General features: G+C 27.8%; 1 protein-coding gene across 3 annotated transcripts in view; it reads right to left on the bottom strand.

Annotated features, from left to right (window-relative positions):
- Positions 1 to 1,290: 1,290 nt before the first annotated feature.
- The window catches only part of LOC142224564 (octopamine receptor beta-3R-like), a 99,044-nt gene continuing 78,591 nt past the window's right edge, over positions 1,291 to 21,743 (bottom strand). For 2 of the 3 annotated variants that reach the window (XM_075294364.1, XM_075294425.1), the window contains 2 exons: positions 5,902 to 6,010; positions 1,291 to 1,830 (listed from right to left, as the gene is read on the bottom strand). In XM_075294364.1, coding sequence (XP_075150479.1) covers positions 1,620 to 1,830; positions 5,902 to 6,010 — 320 coding nt within the window. In that variant the 3' untranslated portion in view covers positions 1,291 to 1,619. The remainder of the gene's footprint in view (positions 1,831 to 5,901; positions 6,011 to 21,743) is intronic. The other variant, XM_075294396.1, reaches the window with a different exon arrangement.

Raw genomic sequence — 21,743 nt, 5'->3', positions numbered from 1 at the left:
ATTGCTTTTAAAGAAAAAAATTCGTTCCTCAGAAAAAAAACTCTTCTTTCAGTGTATGCATCAACCACGTTAACTAAAACCATTGTGGAGAAAATGTGTGTTATAAAGCCTCAAAAATGATTTTCTGAGAGAGAGAGAGAGAGAGAGAGAGAGAGAGAGAGAAAATAAATAACTGTTTTTTCTTTTTAAATATGTGAGTTAGCGAATACAGCAAAAAAGTGCCTTATCATTGCAGATCATTAAATCACCTCAAAAATCATTAAATATTTCACTAATTCAAGTTTAGAACCTCACTTCACAGTTTTCACAAAAATAGGGTGATTTATTAATTTCGCCAGGCATCAGTGGTTAGACCAAGACACTCATAATTAGAGCTATATTTCTTAAAATGACATCGTATTCGTTGAGCATCAGAGAATGAAGTCGCTCAATTTTTGTCGGCGGCGGCTTAACGGCGAGCCGTTAATTTATTATAGAGCATAGACATAGAGAAATACCTCGAACAGTGAATGAAACCCACTCATTTTTATTGGCAACGACTGAAAAAATACTAAAAATAAGCCTATTGGTATTTATAATCAATTGGTGGATACATTTTGGTCGGTCTCAGTCGATGCAATCGGAGGTGGCTTCAGCTACAGAAAAATGGTAGAAGGCGTCTAAAATAAGCACTGCGACTTGACTATTTATTTCATTCTCTAACGAGGATATAAGAAATGGATATGCTTTTTTATATTTTAATATAATATAAGAAATATGTATATTAGAGGTGTGCACGTGAGTAATATTTTGCTCACACTCACGACGGAGAAATCTGATTCACGCACGATATTTTTTGGTAGGGCTCACGCTCACGAAAAGAAAAATTGTACTCACGCACACTCACGCACACTCACGCACGAAAATCTTTTAGATGCCGTGACTCACGAAAAATATCGTGACTGACGAAAAACATCGTGACTCACGAAAAATATCGTGACTCACGAATACATGAGCATGATTAAAATCGAGAGCATTATAAAACTCTTTACACCTAGGGTGTCACTAAAATTATAAATGAATTCAACTCGTAAGCATTTTATGTTCGTACGCGGAATTATTTTCGTGAGTGTGTTTTTCCGAAATTCGTTACTCACGCACACTCACGAAGATATTATTTTCGTGACTCACGCACACTCACGCCGTTGCCGTTAGCGTGAATCACGACTCCCTCGTGAGTCTCGAAAATTTTCGTGAGTCACAACAATTTCGTGTCACGTGCACACCTCTAATGTATATTAAGTCATTTTGTTTTTTTTTTTTTTTCAAGTGTACGCAACATTGTTATTTACTTCTATTTTAAATAGCTTTCATTACTCCATCTCTTCTAAGGTGTCAGCGTAAACATTAAAAATAAATTTATATTGAATTTCATCTTTATTTTGTGTGAAATACTGCAAATTCTCCCGATGCTGTTGCTGCTGCTGCTTCACCAATCCACTTGTGGCTTCGTTACTGATGTGGTATCTTCGGTTTTGGTTCGGTTTGAGGAGGGGGTGGCGTGTGTTCTAAGAAGTAAACCGTAAAACAATGAAGTTGATCTGACAGATTGATGGTTGCTTTACTGGCTCTTACATCTGCTACACATAATAAGCATTGTAAGGATTACGTTTCTCCAAACATGGTAGAACACATTCTAGGGTATTGCGAAATGCTTCTCGAAAATCTCGATTGAAATAAGCATAAATGAGTGGATTAAGTGTTGAATTAAAATAACCAATCCAAAAGAGTACGGCCACCACAACATCAGGGCATGGGCATGCTGGACCACACAGCGATGTAATAACATACCTACATAACAGAGTTGACAGATGCAGACAGTGTGAGAGTAAAAGAGAAGAAAGAGAAAAGTAAAAACAATAACAGTTAATTAGTTTGATGCAATTACAATTTACCATAGTGTTGAAAGAGTTTTAAGGTGGGGAGGAAGGTGTTTGGGATATATAAATGCATTGTTATTATTGACATGGGGTGGGGGAGAGGACATATTTAATTGAATTACTAAATGTATATAGCAATTGATATGCTGCTGTGTAAATTAAAAGCTTTTAAATGAAGGCAATTTTCTGTTATTCCTTATGGGGAATAGTCATTGCACATATGTGTATTCTGGGTACTTTTAAAGGATAGAGATATAATGAAATATTGAAGTTAAATTAATATAAGAAAAATTTATAGTACAAAAATACACCTACGAGAATAAGAGATTTCATTTATTTATATGTAGCCGGGAAGTGGGAGCTTTCCCCTGCTATACTAAATAAGTATATATAAATTCCATGATTTATGTATGTAATTATTATAATCGAGCTTTATGGGTGAAGAAGTAAATTTCCATAGGCTTCGGCGTAAATATGACTGGGAGAGATAATAAATTTACATCTTTTAAAGTTACACACAAAAAAATAAAATATGAATTTGTACATAAATTTGTACATTTTTATAAATTTATGGACTTTTTCATAAAAAATGTGCACACTTACATAATATATTGTTTTCATAAATACTTGTTATGAAATTATGCATTTTTTAATAATATGTAGAGACGGTTTCATAAAATTAATGAAATTTTACTTAATATATCAAAAATACTGGTTTTCTCTTAGCTTGAGAGAGCCACAACATAGAGTTACTCTCATATGTATACAATACAATCATATAATACGAGACAAAAACCGAAACGTAACGTTTTGAAGGCAACACGTGATTTTGTTGTGTTTGAGTTTTTCAGTACAGTTTGAGTCGCCGTCGCGATTCGAAGATTTTTTATTGCTTTAGAAAAAATTGACGAACAAACAATATTAACTGGAAGCGTTGGTGGTCATGTTAATTAATAATATAAAATATTATAAAACTATGTTCTTTGCTGGCTGGATTTTAACGCGGGTTTTAATAAATTGGTTCATACATTTTGACCAATTGTGCAGGCATTAACAATCAGGGGAAAAAATTTAAAAGAAAAGTTACATATAATACATTACGTTTTTAGTATATATTATGTAAAAGTACATACATATTTTTCAATGACAAATATATGTATACTTCGTTTATAATATTAAAAATTACATTCATATTATGTACACATTCATAGTCAATGAAAACCTGTATTTTTTTATTTTATGAATTGTTTTCATATAATTTATGAATCCCGTGTTTGGAAAATTTTTGTGAACACTATTCATAAAATAAATGTATTATTTTTTTGTGTGTATCTTCTAACAGAGAAGGCATACGAAAGTTTTCCATTTTCAAATTTACTTGAAAATTACAGGGACAACAGGAGAGGTCTAATATGAGGGTTGCCTTTTATATTTCGTGATCGGAATACTAGCGTGGCTCAAGCTTGGGATTATACCTACTTGGAACGTTTTGGATATACGAGTGCTATTTGTGTTGTTTATAGCAAATTAAAAGAATTATCTCGCCCCAAAAAATGGAATTAAATCGTAAACATTTTCGTACGAACATTACAACTTTCGACGTGGATTAACTCAACAACAGTACATCGATGAATTTAATTCAATGTTTGACGAATTCAACCTAAGACATGCGTGATCATTTGACCATCAAAAAATCGGTTCACATTCGATCACACCCAATTTGTCAATCGTTCTAAAAAGGCTCGTGTCGTTTGGTCGAAGGAAATGCTCCAAAAATCGTTGCAGTTGATGAATCATGGATTTACGCATATGAGCCCGAGAGTGAAGAGCAGTCGAATGTGTGAGTGTTTCAAGATGTGCCAAATCCAACAAATAAGCAAATGATCGCCTGACTTTTCGGTACGCAAACATTTGTTTGTCAGTTGTCTTCCTAGAAATCATGAAAACCAACTGCCGAAGACGGACCCCACTTTTCATCACGATAATGTGAGCTTTTAAACATTGGCTCAACGAATTCCATTTTTAGGCACTCACCGTGGTGCAATGGTTAGCATGCTCGCCTTGCATAGATAAGGTCGTGGGTTCGATTCCTGCTTCGACCGAACACCAAAAAGTTTTTCAGCAGTGGGTTATCCCACCTCAGAGTGTTTCAAAGCTTCTCTAAGTGGTTTCACTGCAATGTGGAACGCCGTTCGGACTCGGCTATAAAAAGGAGGTCCCAACGCTTCCATTTAATATTTTTTTTGTCAATTTTTTACAGCAATAAAAATTCTTCGAATCGCGACGTCGACTCAAACTGTACTGAAAAACTCAAACACACGTGTTTCCTTCAAAACGTTATATTTCCTTTTTTTTTGTCTCGTATTATATGCTTGTCTTGTTACATATGAGAGTAACTCTATGTTGTGGTTCTCTCACGCTAAGAGAAAACCAGTATTTTTGATATATTAAGTAAAGTTTCATTGATTTTATGAAACCATCCATATTATTAAAAAATGTATAATTTCACAAGTATTTACGAAAACAATATATTATGTAAGTGTACATATTTTTTTATGGAAAGTTCATAAATTTATAAAAATGTACAAATTTATGTACACATTCATATTTTATTTTTTTGTGTGTAAGATGAAAATTGCCTAAAATTGGGGTTTCTGAAAGTGCACGAAGTCAAATCGGTAGATCGGTCTATATGAGGGTTATACCAAAACATGGACCGATACTCACCATATTCAGCAAAATTGTTTGTGGACCTACAATACTTCTAGGTTTTAAATTTCAGGCAAATCGGGTAAACATTGCGTTGTTTAAATGTTCAAGATCCAAAATTGGGCGGGGGGTCGGTCTATATGGGGACCAGGGTGTAGGTTAGGTTAGGTGGCAGCCCGATGTATCAGGCTCACTTAGACTATTCAGTCCATTGTGGTACCACATTGGTGAACTTCTTTCTTATCACTGAGTGCTGCCCGATTCCATGTTGAGCTCAATGACAAGGGACCTTCTTTTTATAGCCGAGTCCGAACGGCGTTCCACATTACTGTGAAACCACTTAGAGAAGCTTTGAAACCCTCAGAAATGTCACCAGCATTACTGAGGTGGGATAATCCACCGCTGAAAAAGTTTTTGGTGTTCGGTCGAAGCAGGAATCGAACCCACGACTTTGTGTATGCAAGGCGGGCATGCTAACCATTATACCACGGTGGCTCCCAGCGTGTAGATAAAAAACGAATATGATCCAAATTTCAGAATGATTGCGTCATAATTGAAGGCTGTAGCTTGGGTATAATTCAAAATTAAAAAATGTGAAAGTGGTTGATATTAACGCTCTGTCTTCCCCCTCAATCAAAGTGACAAAAGTACTTCGGCAATGGGTCCAAACACATGGAAAAGTATATAGATCTTAATGGGGAATATTTTAAAAACAAAAAAGCGATTTTCGACTATTAATATTTCTTTTTGCTCCCTAATCCCGAGATATAAAAAGCAACCCTCGTAGTTTTCATTTTTCAATATCTGAATAGGGTAGAGGGTCTGTCCGATATGTAGAAAAATTACTTAAGTTCTCCAATCTATTTAACATTTCAATATATGAACGACAAAAAATTGTAAATATATTATTTTTGATAGTTGGAGCGGAAATGGATCTTTATTCTCTCACCGTGCGTCTGTCTTAATGTCAATATACTGGGAACGTAGTTTATGGCCATCCTACAAAAAAAAAATAGTAACAATTTAGCCTTGACCTACAGCAAGGTTTTTACATTAATTGTTTTATTTTTCATATGGGAAAATTTGCTGCAACGAATTTTACGTTAATACAATGAAATCTATCGTTCTCGTTGCTTTCATTACATAAAATCGCCAACATATTCATTACTTGTGGCGATATTCATTATTTTGCACCAGTATATAACGGAGTTGTGTGTCATACTCTCTTAAATTTATTGGTAACTCGTAGTTTTTATTTATACTTGATACTTACCATAGAAAAAATGGTAGCCAACATAAAAGAAATACACCCATGATTATACCAAGGGTACGTGCTGCCTTGTGTTCTGCTTTCCAGCCTTTTGTGGGTCTTACGGAACCACCTGCAAAAAAACGACAAAATGATTAATACAATATATGTTACATATCCTCTCTCGTTCTCTATCTCTGTCACACACACACATTCGATAACGGTAACAGTTGTTCATGTTGGTTTAGCATTTAATCCATTCATTTAAAGAGAAAGGCAAATGTTTACTACAAAAAAAAAAAAACAAGGAACAAGGAACAAATCTCATTGAAGGGAGTTTTCTCTTTGGTTTAGTTGCAAATCATTGCTATATTGGATCACTATGTTACATATGTACAAAAGTGTAAGAGTGTCGACATTGTTCTAGGAGTATAGAGAATATGTACGTGTTGGTGTGTGGGTGAGTGGTCGTTCTTAGATATCATATAGTTTTAGTAATATGTATTTGAGTAAAATATCTTGCTGGTAGCATAAGTAAATATGTAATAACATAAGATTTTGTTGCTACACAACATGCACAAATTAAAAGGATCTGCTTACCAAGCTCAAATAAAGCAATGGTATTGCTACTAACAACTCTCTGAATTATAACAATAATGCAAACATTGCATATTTCATAGACTAGTTCACATCTGTGTGTGTATGTGTGTTCTACAGGGATTAAGTTTCCCTTGTATTATATTTTACCAATTTATAATGAGACAATGTAAACAAGGAATTATTAACAAATTTACCATTACCAGGAATTTTTCAAGGAACAATGCCATACAGATGAATATTGAATACATGCATGAGTAACTCATTATAATTGTATTAAATCACATTTATTAAAAGCACAACTTAAGGCAATACTCGTATATTTGCTGATGTCAGTAGAAATAATGGAGGGTTTTGTGTTGTAATTAAAAGGTTTATATGGAAAAAATATATTAAATAATGTGTTAATATCTGATCCATTTGTTTAATTAGTGAATTTGAGACGAAGTTCAAATATTTTGTTGTAATTAAATGTAGTATAAATGATTTAAGATTTTTACAAAGTTATCATACGATATGTTATTTAATAGGTGTATTGTTATACAAGAAAGCTAGTAGATGGATTGGAGTTAAACTCTGTATATAGGGTAGATCTAGCTCTTAACATAGAGCTAAATCTAGAATTGCTTTCACTAATAAGAGAAAAGTTCGTAAACTATTCTATAATAATGGAGTCCATAGCACGGTTGCCACAAAAATGGTAGATTTTTTACTGTTTGGTAGATTGGTATAATTCTTGATGTTTTGGTAGATTTTGCTAGTTATTCTTCTCCAACTTAGATAAAAATAAAATTTTGATAAAATTTTCTATAGAAATAAAATTTTGACAAAATCTTCTACACAAATAAAAATTTGATCAAATTTCCTATAGAAATAAAATTTTGACAAAATCTTCTATAGAAATAAAATTTTGACAAAATTTTCTATAGAAATAAAATTTTAATAAATTTTGACAAAATTTTTTATACAAAATAAATAAATATTGATAAAATCTTCTATAGCATAAAGTTTTGACAAAATTTTCTATAGAAATAAAATTTTGACAAAATCTTCAATACAAATAAAAATTTGATCAAATTTTCTATAGAAATAAAATTTTGACAAAATCTTCTATAGAAATAAAATTTTGACAAAATTTTCTATAGAAATAAAATTTTAAAAAATTTTGACAAAATTGTTTATACAAAATAAATAAATTTTGATAAAATCTTCTATAGAATAAAATTTTGATAAAAGTTTTTATAAAAATAACATTTTGACAAATTTTTCTGTAGAAATAAAGTTTTAACAAAATCTTCTATAGAAATGAAATTTTGACAAAATCTTCTATAGAAATAAAATTTTGACAAACTTTTTTATAAAAATAAATAAATGTTGATAAAATCTTCTATAGAATAAAATTTTGATAAAAATCTTTACAAAAATAACATTTTGACAAATTTTTCTATAGAAATAAAATTTTGACAAAATTTTCTATAGAAATACGATTTTGACAAAATTTTCTATAGAAATAAAATTTTTACAAAATTTTCCATAGGAATAAAATTTTGACAAAATTTTCTATAGAAATTAAATTTTGACAAAATTTTCTATAGAAATACGATTTTGACAAAATTTTCTATAGAAATAAAATTTTGACAAAATTTTCCATAGAAATAAAATGTTGACAACATTTTCTATAGAAATTAAATTTTGACAAAATTTTCTATAGAAATAAAATTTTGATAAAAGTTTTTATAAAAATAACATTTGACAAATTTTTCTATAGAAATAAAATTTTGACAATATTTTCTATAGAAATAAAATTTTGACAAAATTTTCTATAGAAATTAAATTTTGACAAAATTTTCCATAGAAATAAAATTTTGACAACATTTTCTTTAAAAATAAAATTTTGACAAAATTTACTATAGAAATAAAATTTTGACAAAATTTTCTATAGAAACAAAATGTTGGAAAAATTTTCTATAGAAAAAAATTTTTAACAAAATTTTCTATAGAAATAAAATGTGGACAAAATTTTCTAGAGAAATAAAATTTTGAAAAAAAATTCTATAGAAATAAAATGTTGACAAAAGTTTCTATAGAAATAAAATTTTCTAGAGAAATAAAATTTTGAAAAAAAATTTCTATAGAAATAAAATTTTGAAAAAATTTTCTATAGAAATAAAATTTTGACAAAATTTTCTATAGAAATAAAATTTTGACAAAATTTTCTATAGAAATAAAACATTGACAAAATTTTTTATAGAAATCAAATGTTGACAAAATTTTCTATAGAAATAAAATTTTGACAAAATTTTCTATAGAAATAAAATTTTGACAGAATTTTCTATAGACATAAAATTTTGACAAAATTTTATATAGAAATAAAATTTTGACAAAATTTTCTATAGAAATAAAATGTTGACAAAATTTTCTATAGAAATAAAATTTTGAAAAAAAAATTCTATAGAAATAAAATGTTGACAAAAGTTTCTATAGAAATAAAATATTCTAGAGAAATAAAATTTTGACAAAATTTTCTATAGAAATAACATGTTGACAAAATTTTCTATAGAAATAAAATTTTGACAGAATTTCTATAGAAATAAAATTTTGACAAAATTTTCTATAGAAATAAAATTTTGACAGAATTTTCTATAGAAATAAAATTTTGAAAAAATTTTCTATAGAAACAAAATTTTGACAAAATTTTCTATAAAAATAATATTTTTCAAAATAAGATTTTTTGTTTAGTAAAATTTTCTCCAAATTTTGGTAGATTATTTTGGGCTCGAGTGGCAACCGGTCCCGATAGTCGAAAAATGTCTGCAACAACAACCTGGCATGTTGTTTTTACTTAAGTTGCATGGTATTTTAATGCAGTGGTAACATCAATAAAAACTGAATACAAATCAAAGTCATCCTTGAGCTATTTGTAACAACTGAACTGTAATTAGCTCTAATGTACTTCATTCATAAAAATCTTTTTAATGAATTACAATGCAAAGTGAGTCATCACCATTAGCACGTAACTAATAAATGGATTTATTTCGTTTTAGACAGAATCAAAATGAAACAAAGAATAAAAAAAAGAAAATAAATGAAAATGAATCTAAGTAGCATTCATCAATTGAATGATGAGGATCCTTGGTCTGTTTCATTATTGAAACGAGCATTTAGTGGATGTGTTTGGGTCTAGTCTACAAAAAGACTAATGATGCTAATTCATTTGTTTTTTTGCATTTATCAAGTTTACGTTGGGTTGCAGAGTTAACCCTGATTGGACATACAACAAATGGTGCCAGATATTCTGTGCTGTTCAGTGAAAAATTGGGAAAAAATATTTCATTACTTATTTATATTTATTTTTTAATTGAAAAGGAATGAGAAGTGTAATTGTTTACTCATTATACAAATATAAAAAAATCAGTTTGGAATACTTCATATTTAAGGTTAAATTAGCACACAATCTCTGAAGGTACTTATCTATGGCCGAATTTTAGCTGCAAAAACTTAGTTTTTCTACTTTAGATTTTTCAAATTTTCTAAATGATATTTACTAAATACACAACATATGGCTAAGCAAAAATCAAAACAAATTGTTGCAGTTGTAGCTTTTTCTCAGTACCGTGTAAATAGTTTGCTGGATAGCATCCAGCCATTACTTTGAAAAAAGAGGGCGCGACCCTCCCATTTTAATATTCTTTTTTTATAACAACAGGTCTACTCACTAAATATTTTCAAGTTGCGTTGTTTGGAAAGTATTTTGTGCAGTTAAAATGTCGATTTTGCTCAGAGAATTAACTTGCTTGTTTAAAATTGAAAATCATTGGGTGTAAACAAAGTTCTAATTACTATTCTGGCTGATGTATGTAGCAAAGTAGATCGCTATATATTTTTTTTTCAATTTTATTGTGCAAAACAAAATATTTAAGAGCAAGTATAGATTTGTGCGAATTACCAAATTTTGACACGAATTATGTCCTTCCAACAGTCGACTAAGGCACCACAAGCTATACAAAACTAGCTCTGTGATATTATGGTCCATTCTCGGCGAAGTACCGTCTCGAGACGATCGACAATTTAGTAGTTTTTTAGTACCAACATTACTCTCCAAAATACCTCAGACGCAAAAGTCCCACGGATTGAGATGCCACTTGAGCCAAAAATAATCTACCAAAATTTGGAGCAAATTTTACCAAACAACTACCAAACCAAAATATCTATTTTGTCAACATTTTATTTCTATAGACAATTTTGTCAACATTTTATTTCTATAGAATTTTTTTTTTTAAATTTTATTTCTATAGAAAATGTTGTCAAAATATTATTTTTGTAGAAACTTTTGTTAAAAGTTTATTTCTACAAAAACTTTTGTAAAAATTTATTTCAATGGAAAATTTTTTCAAAATTTTATTTCTATAGAAAATTTTGTCAAAATTTTATTTCTACTTTTTTCAAATATTTCTATAGAAAATTTGGTCAAAATTTTATTTCTATAGAAAATTTTGTCGATTTTTTTTTTATAGAAAATTTTGTCAAAATTTTATTGCTTCTATAGAGAATTTGTCAAAATTTTATTTCTATAGAAAATTTTGTCAAAATTTTATTTCTACTTTTTTCAAATATTTCTATAGAAAATTTTGTCAAAATTTTATTTTTATAGAAGACTTTGTCAATTTTTTTTATAGAAAATTTTGTAAAAATTTTATTTCTATAGAAAATTTTGTCAAAATTGTATTTCTTCTATAGCAAATTTTGTCAAAATTTTATTTCTTCTATAGAAAATTTTAAATTTAAATAATTTTAAACCCGATAATTTTGCTTATTTTGTCAAAATTTTATTTCTACTTTTTTCAAATATTTCTATAGAAAATTTTGTCAAAACGTTATTTTTATAGAAGATTTTGTCGAAATTTTTTTTATAGAAAATTTTGTTAAAATTTTATTTCTTCTATAGAAAATTTTGTCAAAATTTGATTTTTATAGAAGATTGTGTCGAAATTTTTTTTTATAGAAAATTTTGTCAAAATTTTATTTCTTCTATAGAAAATTTGTCAAAATTTTATTTCTACAGAAAATTTTGTCAAAATTTTATTTCTACTTTTTTCAAATATTTCTATAGAAAATTTTGTCAAAATTTTATTTTTATAGAAGACTTCGTCGATTTTTTTATTTCTACTTTTTTCAAATATTTCTATAGAAAATTTTGTAAAAATTTTATTTCTATTGAAAATTTTGTCAACATTTGATTTCTATAGAAAATTTTGTCAAAATTTTATGTCTTCTATAGAAAATTTTAAATTTAAATAATTGTAAACCCGATCATTTTGCTTATTCACAAACTGATCAATTTGGAATGACTTCTCATCGAAGAAAAGCAAATTCGGTAACTGATCAATTTCGTGGTTATTTTCAGTCTCCTTTTTTTGCGTATCGTTGAGCTCTTTTTTTGCGTATCGTTGAGCTCTTTCAATGTTTTACCAAACCAAAATATCTATTTTGTCAACAATTTATTTCTATAGAAGATTTTGTCAAAATTTTATTTCCATAGAAAATTTTGTCAACATTTTATTTCTATAGAAATTTTTTTAAAAATTTTATTTCTATAGAAAATGTTGTCAAAATTTTATTTTTGTAGAAACTTTTGTTAAAAGTTTATTTTTACAGAAACTTTTGTCAAAATTTTATTTCTATGGAACATTTTTCAAAATTTTATTTCTATAGAAAATTTTGTCAAAATTATCCTTTTATAGAAGATTGTGTCGAATAATAATTGTATAATTAGATATAATGCATTTGGACGTCAATTGCCTGTTTCGGTATCAGGCTAACATGTAATATAATACGAATTTTTTTTCTATAGAAAATTTTGTCAAAATATTATTTCAATAGAAATTTTTGTGAAAATTTTATTTCTATAGAAAATTTTGTCAAAATATTATTTCTATAGAAATTTTTTTTCAATATTTTATTTCTATAGAAAATTTTGTCAAAATTTTATTTCTACTTTTTTTCAAATATTTCTATAGAAAATTTTGTCAAAATTTGATTTTTATAGAAGATTTTGTCGAAATTTTTTTTATAAAAAATTTTGTCAAAATTTTATTTCTTCTATAGAAAATTAGTCAAAATTTTATTTCTATAGAAAATTTTGTCAAAATTTATTTCTACTTTTTTCAAATATTTCTATAGAAAATTTTGTCAACATTTTATTTTTATAGAAGACTTTGTCGATTTTTTTATAGAAAATTTTGTCAAAACTTTATTTCTTCTATAGAAAATTAGTCAAAATTTTATTTCTATAGAAAATTTTGTCAAAATTTTATTTCTATAGAAAATTTTGTCAAAATTTTATTTCTATAGAAAATTTTGTCAAAATTTTATTTATATAGAAAATTTTGTCAAAATTTTATTTCTATAGAAAATTTTGTCAAAATTTTATTTCTATAGAAAATTTTGTCAAAATTTTATTTCTACTTTTTTCAAATATTTCTATAGAAAATTTTGTCAAAACGTTATTCTTATAGAAGATTTTGTCGATTTTTTTTTTTATAGAAGATTTTGTCGAAATTTTATTTCTATAGAAAATTTTGTCAACATTTTATTGTTATAGAAAATTTTGTCAAAATTTTATTTCTTCTATAGAAAAATTTAAATTTAAATAATTTTAAACCCGATCCTATTACTTATTCACAAACTGATCAATTTGGAATGGCTTCTCATCGAAGAAAAGCATATTCGGTAACTGATCACTTTCGTGGTTATTTTCAGTCTCCTTTTTTTGCATATCGTTGAGCTCTTTCAATGTTTTGGACTTCAATGGCTTTGGGAGATAGGTCTATATAGGGCTATGTCAAACCATGGACCGATATATACAAAATCACAACTCTTTAAGAACCTAAATTACGTCAATATTTCAAATTTCAATCAAATCGGATGAAAGTTATAGCTTGTTATAGGATGAAAGTATTAATTAAAAGTTCAGAAATAGACATTTCGATGTATTATAAAGGTAATGACAAACTTATTATACTCCCATCAACATCCTACTATTAAATCCTCCTGGAGTCCTACAATGTTTTTGAATTACAAAAGCTTATTCCTCATTTGCTAGTAATTGTTACAGCTATATAAAACAAGTTTCCAAAAACTTTATTGTTGTTTCAAATGCTATCACCATTTCCATCGCCTAGTAGATAATAAGCTCCAACAATGGCATTATTATGGGAATTTTCATTAGGAATAATAATCATTATAATTATAGCTCTAAAGGTTTCTAATGTCAGGATTATTATTATGGTTATTATTTTTATTGCAATAAAGCTGTATATAAAATTAAATGCAAAGGTAACAATCAACATTCAACAACAACAGTTACAATGGAAAGCAAATGGTAATAAAACAAAGCTAATTCATTTGTCTGAAATAAGTAATAGAGAGAAAGAGTAAAACAGAGAGAGAGACAGAATGAGAGACACTATAAGTATGTGCAAGTGAGTGTGATTGAGCATAAGGTAAGGAGAAGAGAATAAGGGATTAGAAATATTAAATTCTTTGAAGCATATTAAAAATACAACAATACTAAACAACAACATCAACAACAGGTTTGTGTAACAAATATGAAAAACATCAGCAGCCATACTACATGGCTTTTAACTACAACATGGGGAAACTGAAAAAGAAATACGAATGTTAGAAATAAAATGCTTTGCACTATTGTGTTTATTCTTTCCACAAATGTATGTATGTATACACTGCTCTGTGTGTGTGTGGTGTGCATAAGAAATCTGTTGATCCTTTCATTGCTTGCAACTTGAGTGCTACGAAGTGTGAACGTGAACTCTTGTGAATAGTACTTTTGGTAGGATTTATTTTATTATTGCACTCTCTTAAACATACAAAGAATATGCGAATGAATGGTCTTTATAACAAATCCCATGCACGCACATACACTATCGTATATATACTTACTTTTATGTTAAGTACTCTACTATGTGAGTGTGGGGGTGAGTGAGTGGCTAGTGTTGTTAACATTCAACGTTGAACATACATGCTGTACGTGCCTTCTAATGAGTACTGAGAGATCGAAGTGAGAGTTAGTAAAATACATTCTACTGTTGAGAGTTGAACATTGAATTCTTCTGTGTGTTTGTTTTTTTATACAGCAACGTGTTAGTATGCATTAAAGAGGATTTCGACATTCTGAGGGTATAGTACTTTGTTAACATACTATATTAAGCAAAAACTGCACGGTTTGGATTTTATATTCGGAATTATATAGTCATAAGTGTAGTAGAGGATATCAAAGAATAATGAAATGAGCACAAATATCATCTTCAGTCTACATAACATAAGATAGGGGCTTCTGTAAAATGTCTCTATTTCACTTATGATACGATTTAACATTGTCGAAGGAAAATGTTCACTCATGCACTCACACACACACTTACGAATTGAAAACTTTCGTACGATTCACGACAATTTAAGTGACTCAGGAAAAATTCAAATTATAAAATGGGCTAATGTAAAAAAATAAACAAAGAATATGTTGCGCCAGCCAAATTAATACCAAGTATTCAAATAAGAGACGAGATTAGTACATTAGCTAAGGACTGGAGCATTATTTTGATTGTGAGTGTAAATTTGTAAAAATTTTATTTTATTTTTCACTCACGCTCACGTATGATATATTCATCGCACATTCGCACGCACAGAAATATTTCGATACTGCGGTACACCATGTTGTATGAGTTATTCTATTCAAATAAATAATAACGTATACGCCAACATGTACGATGTTAGATTTGCATCGGGTGGTATATTACGGTTATTATCAGTTTGCCACTCGAGCTAAAAATAATCTACCAAAATTTAGAGAACATTTTACCATAAAACTACCAAACAAAATAATAATATTTTGCTAACATTTATTTGTATAAACAATTTTGTCAAAATTTTATTTCTACAGAAAATTTTGTCAAAATTTTATTTCTATATTAAATTTTGTCAAAATTTTATTACTATAGAAAATTGTGTCAAAATTTTGTTTCCATGGACAATTTTGCCAAAATTTTATTTCTATAGAAGATTTTGTCAAAATTTCGTTCACATACAAATTCCCAGAAGATGGTTAGTGGCACTAACCGAAATATTGGAAATAAATATTAAAACAAATTAATAATCGATTGTTTCTATGACCTCAAGCCGAACAAAATTAATAATCAGAATAATCATAAAATAGCTCAACAACACTCAAAAATATGAAAATGTTATTTCTATAGAAAATGAAGTCAAAATTTTATTCCTATAGAAAATTTTGTCAAAATTTTATTCCTATATAAAATGTTGTCAAAATTTTATTGCTAAAGAAGATTTTGTCAAAATTTTATTTCTATAGAATTTTTTTTCAAATTTTTTGTCTATAGAAAATTTTAAGAATATTTTATTTCTATAGAAAATTTTGTCCAACTTTTATTTCTATAGAAAATTTTTTCCAAATTTTATTTCTATAGAAAATTTTGTTTCTATAGAACATTTTTTGAAAATTTTATTTCTTGTTGTTATGTATATCAGCTTAAAACCATGCATTGGCTAAACTACAAGTGTAGCTTAACCAGCAGAGGAAAAAAATGTTTTTCAAATTTATTTGTGACAAAACAAATTTTATTTCTATAAAATTTTTTTCTATAGAAAATTTCATTTCTATAGATAATTTTGTCAAAATTTTATTCCTATAGAAAATGAAGTAAACATTTTATTCCTATTGAAAATTGTGTCAAAATTTTATTCTTATACAAAATGTTGTCAAAATTTTATTGCTAAAGAAGATTTTGTCAAAATTTTATTTCTATAGAAATTTTTTTCAAATTGTTTTTCTATAGAAAATTTTGACAAAATTTTATTTCTATAGAAAATTTTGTCTTGTTTATTTCTTGTTGTTTTGTATTTCAGCTTAAAATTTTTTTTTGCTATAGAAATTTTTTTAAAATTTTTTTTTCTATAGAAAATTTTGTCCAAATTTTGTTTCTGTAGAAAATTTTGTCCAAATTTTATTTCTATAGAAAATTTTGTCCAAATTTTATTTCTATAGAAAAATTTTGTTTCTATAGAACATTTTTTGAAAATTTTATTTCGTGTTGTTTTGTATTTCATCTTAAAACCATGCATTGGCTAAACTACAAGTGTAGCTTAACCAACAGAGGAAAAAAATGTTTTTCAAATTTATTTGTGACAAAACAAATTTTATTTCTATAGAAATTTTCTTCAAATTGCATTTCTATGGACAATTTTGTCAAAATTTTATTCCTGTAGAGAACTTTTTTAAAATTTTATTTCTATAGATTTTTTTTTCAAAATTTTTTTCTATAGAAAATTTTGACAAAATGTTATTTCTTGTAGAGTGTGGCCTGAGATCATGTTGTAATAAAACAAAATAAAATCTTAGTTTTTTTATAGTGTTTTATTTTTAATTCTTTCCAATATTTCGAACAGCATCGTTGTCCATCCTCAGGGAAATTAACTTTATTAAAAGAAAATAAACACAAATTAACCACACAGAAAGACAAATATGTAAAAACTATGTTACAAAAATTTACTAGGACGTTTTCAATTTTTAATAAGACAAAGTGACTTGCTCGCCACTGCGTTTGAGTTTACACTAAACACTATTACTTTTTACTGAATTTTTTAACTATATTTCTATACATTGGTATCTCTACAAATAATTATACTAAAAAGTCAACCATACAACAACTACAAAAAAATTGTATTCCTATAGAAATTTTTTTCAAAATTTCATTTCTATAGACAATTTTGTCAAAATTTTATTCCTATAGAAAACTTTTTTTAAAATTTTATTTCTATAGAAAAATTTTTCAAAATTTTATTTATATAAAAAATTTTGACAAAAATTTTTTCTATAGAAAATTTTGACAAAATTTTATTTCTATAGAAAATTTTGTCAAAATTTTATTTCTATAGAAAATTTTGTTAAAAAATTGTTTCTGTATAAAATTTTGACCAAATTTTGTTTCTATAGAAAATTTTTTCCAAATTTTATTTCTATAGAAAATTTTGTCAAAATTTTATTTCTATAGAAAATTTTGTCAAAATTTTATTCCTATAGAAGACTTATTTTAAAATTTTATTTCTATAGAAAAATTTTTCAAAATTTTATTTCTATATAAAATTTTGACCAAGTTTTTTTCTATAGAAAATTTTGACAAAATTTTATTTCTATAGAAAATTTTGTCAACTTTCCAGAGAAAATTTTTTCAAAATTTTATTTCTGTAGAAAATGATTCCCATAAAAGTTGCAAAATCTACCAAAACATCAAGAATTATATCAATCTACCAAACAGTAAACAATTTACCACTTTGGGTAGAATTCTACCAACTGTGGCAAACGTGGTTATTATACACTCAAAAAACAGTGAATCCACCAGGAAGCAACAGTTAGGATAATTTTAGAAAAATTAGTTTAATTTTAAATTATTTTTTTTTTAATTAAAAAAATTTTAACTAAACTGTATTACAAATGCAGTTGTCACGACAAAATAAAGAAATTTTATTAGACGTAATTATTTTTTTTCACTTGTAAAAGAAAATTTCGTGTAAAGGAAAAAATTGGAGTTCAAAATTGCAAAAATGTCGTTATTTATTTATTTATTTATTTATTTATATATTTACAATCATAATGAATTATGAAAATAAACAGGTAATATAGGTGCTAACAACATAGGTTAAAAATGTCTTTAGTGCCATACTAAGTTCATGATGGGAGCATTATTGGTAACATTTAAAAATTTTAAGAAATTCTTCAATCTTTATGCCACATTTGTGTACAATTTTTTCCTGTTTTAGTTAATTTAACTATCGTATTCACAAAAAATATTAAAGTCATGGAAACATTCTTAAAACGTAATAATTTTATTCCAGGAACTAAAATTCAATTAAATCGGCTTTAGTTAAATACGTATAGGGTTCAATTTTTTTTAGTGTAGATTCGATTTTTGAGGTGTTCATAGTGTTCTGCGGTAGCCAAGTGTTCAACATTACCCCTAATTAATAAAAACAAAATGTTCTAAATTTTTCCTCAAAATCCTCCAAAACTTTTTAGGAATATAATGATTTTGTTTTTGTCTTTACTTTGACAATTTTGGTATTGATTCCGAGCCAAAGAAGCGGAGAATACAAATAAGGATACTTTCAATACACAATTCTTTTTTAAATTTGGGTTTTGTGTACATGCTTCTAGGAAGCAAATTTTAATTTTTCGCTTTTTCAGCTTTTTTTCTTCATTAAAGTCCTTTAAAAACGAATTAACGACAACTTTATTTTCCAAATTAAGAGTCGACTTCCAGTAGAAATTATGCTATGTATAAAGTAAAAAACGTTTAAAGACAATTTCATTAAATTTAAAGAATTTTTCTGAATCATTTAAATCAAGTTGACCTTAGCCAAAACATTTTTTTTTTCATGTCATGATACCCATTTTTAAGTGAAATCACTTAATTATAAGGATAATACGACTTCATTGAAAAGTTTATCGACTTTTGTACAAGGAAAAAAAAAAACTTTATAATAGAGAAATGCGTCTTTTATGCTAAGCAAACTTTGCATTCGTATTTTATACCCTCCACCATAGGATGGGGGTATATTAACTTTGTCATTCCGTTTGTAACACATCGAAATATTGTCCCGATCCCCCGATTTGGCTTGCCGAGCCTCTAAGAGAAGCATATTTCATCCGATCCGGCTGAAATTTGGTACAAGGTGTTGGTATATGGTCTCTAACAACCATGCAAAAATTGGTCCACATCGGTCCATAATTATATATAGCCCCCATATAAACCGATCCCCAGATTTGGCTTGCGGATCCTCTAAGAGAAGCAAATTTCATCCGATCCGGCTGAAATTTGGTACATGGTGTTAGTGTATGGTCTCTAACAACCATGCAAAAATTGGTCCACATCGGCCCATAATTATATATATAGCCCCCATATAAACCGATCCACAGATTTGACCTCCGGAGCCCCTTGGAAGAGCAAAATTCATCCGATTCGGTTGAAATTTGGTACGTGATGTTAGTACATGATATTTAACAACCATGCCAAAAGTGGTCCATATCAGTCCATAATCATATATAGCCCCATATAAACCGATCCCGAGATTTGATTTTGGAGCCACTTGGAGGAGCAAATTTCATCCGAGTCAATTGAAATTTGGTACTTTGTGCTAGTATATGGCCGTTAACAACCATGCCTAACTAGGTCCATATCGGTCTATAGTTATATATAGCCCTCAGATAAATAAATCCCCAATCACACAAAAATTGGTCTATATCAAGTTTATAATTGTATATAGCCCACATATAAGCGACCCCCATATTTCAATTCTCGCTCTCTACGTACCGTGCAAAAGTCCATATCGATTCGTAATTATTTGTAGACTTACCTATACATACCTTTTTTTTCTAATATATACCACGTATGGACTAACTCACAATTTAGAAAACGATGTTAAGAAGTTTTAAGATACCACAACCCAATTAATTCGATTGTGGATGACAGTCTTTCGTAGAAGTTTCTATGCAATACATGGTGGAGGGTACATAAGATTCGGCCTGGCCGAACTTACGGCCGTATATACTTGTTAAGGACATGAAACTTTGACCTCACGACAATATTTTTTTCAGTGTAGTGATATATAATACAATTTAAGTTAATTTCTTCCCTCCTGTGAATTATATACAAGATCTCATTTTCTATTTCAAACCATCATCCTTTTATGCCAACACCACAACACCAAGTACAAGAGAGCTATTTTACCATTTTAAACCATTTGTGCCATTTAACAGAGGGTATTAAAGAAAGACCATTTAACTTTGTGTTGAGGACAAGGTGTTGTTACAGCAATACAGTGTAGCTGGTTAAGTGTACGTTTAAGCAAACATCCGGAATGTGCATTCAAAGGGAAAAGAACCGGGACAACTTGATGTTAGTTACTTTTACGCTTATTTTCATCTTCTTCTTCTTCGTCTGGTTGTACAACTATTATTTATTATATTTCACAAAATAATCCTCTTTCTCTTCTTCTGTGTACTTTGTGCTTTTATACTAAGTCGTTGCGTTTAATACGGCAGATCAAAGTGTTGGGTCAGAGTAGTGTGGGGTGGTGGATGTAAAAAAAAACAGCCATCATCGGATAGGGTTACTGCGTGTATTAAAGCACAAACGTAGTGGTGCATCTTGATGTATATTCTAAGATTATGGAACATGAATAAATGAAAGAAAGTGTATCCATTTAAAGTGAATATGAGCTAAATAAGCAATTTACTTTAAATTGCTAAACATTTATATTTGGTAGCAAAACTAACACAAAAAGCTGAAATGATAGCGATAGCTGAAGTGAAGGAGTAAAGTAAGAGCAATTCTGGAATAAAACAAAAGCGAAAGAAAACTCAAAAAAGGGGGGTTGGATGCAATTTAGATGAATATAATCATATGACAGCAGAAGCAGTTAAAACAGTGGTAGCATATTCAGAATTTATATGGGAAAAAGTGCTACTATTTTAAGTTTGCAAATGCAGAGAATTTATTATGAAAAATTTTGCTTGTATTTTAGGGAAGGAGTATCGATTTTTATTTCAAGTCCTGTGGATAAATAAGTCATAGTATTCTGAATAAAATTGCATCTTAACCTGAGATTCATAACAAAATATACAGAGACAATTTTCTATAGATTTAAAATGAAATCTCTTCTGAAATGTTAATGGTTTTTGATGCAATTTAGATAGATACAATAATGGTTAAGTTAATTTAGACTTTATTTGTAAAAATGAGAGCTCAAAATTTAGTAAGAACAAAAAAGTAAAACAAATGTGCTACTGTCTGCGAAACTTTTTAAACAATTTTCTATAGAAATAAAATTGTGCAAAAATTTTCGATAGAAATAACATTTGACAACATTTTCTATTGAAATAAAATTTCGCAAAAATTTTCTAAAGAATATAAATTTTGGAAATATTTTGCAAAAATTTTCTATAAAAACTAAATTTTGACAAAATTTTCTATAAAAACAAAATTTTGACAAAATTTTCTATAGAAATAAAATTTTACGAAAATGTTCGATAGAAATAATTTTGCAAAAATGTTTTTAGAAATAAAATTTTGACAAAATTTTCTATAGAAATAAAATTTTGACAAAATTTTCTATAGAAATAAATTTCGCAAACAATTTCTATAGAAATAAAATTTTGACAAAATTTTCTATAGAAATAC

This window comes from Haematobia irritans, chromosome 1 (genome assembly GCF_050003625.1).
Source record: "Haematobia irritans isolate KBUSLIRL chromosome 1, ASM5000362v1, whole genome shotgun sequence".
In the NCBI taxonomy this organism is placed as follows: Eukaryota; Metazoa; Arthropoda; class Insecta; order Diptera; family Muscidae; genus Haematobia; species Haematobia irritans.
The sequence above is the reverse complement of the archived record's forward strand: the minus strand, read 5'-3'. Positions and strand labels throughout refer to the sequence as shown.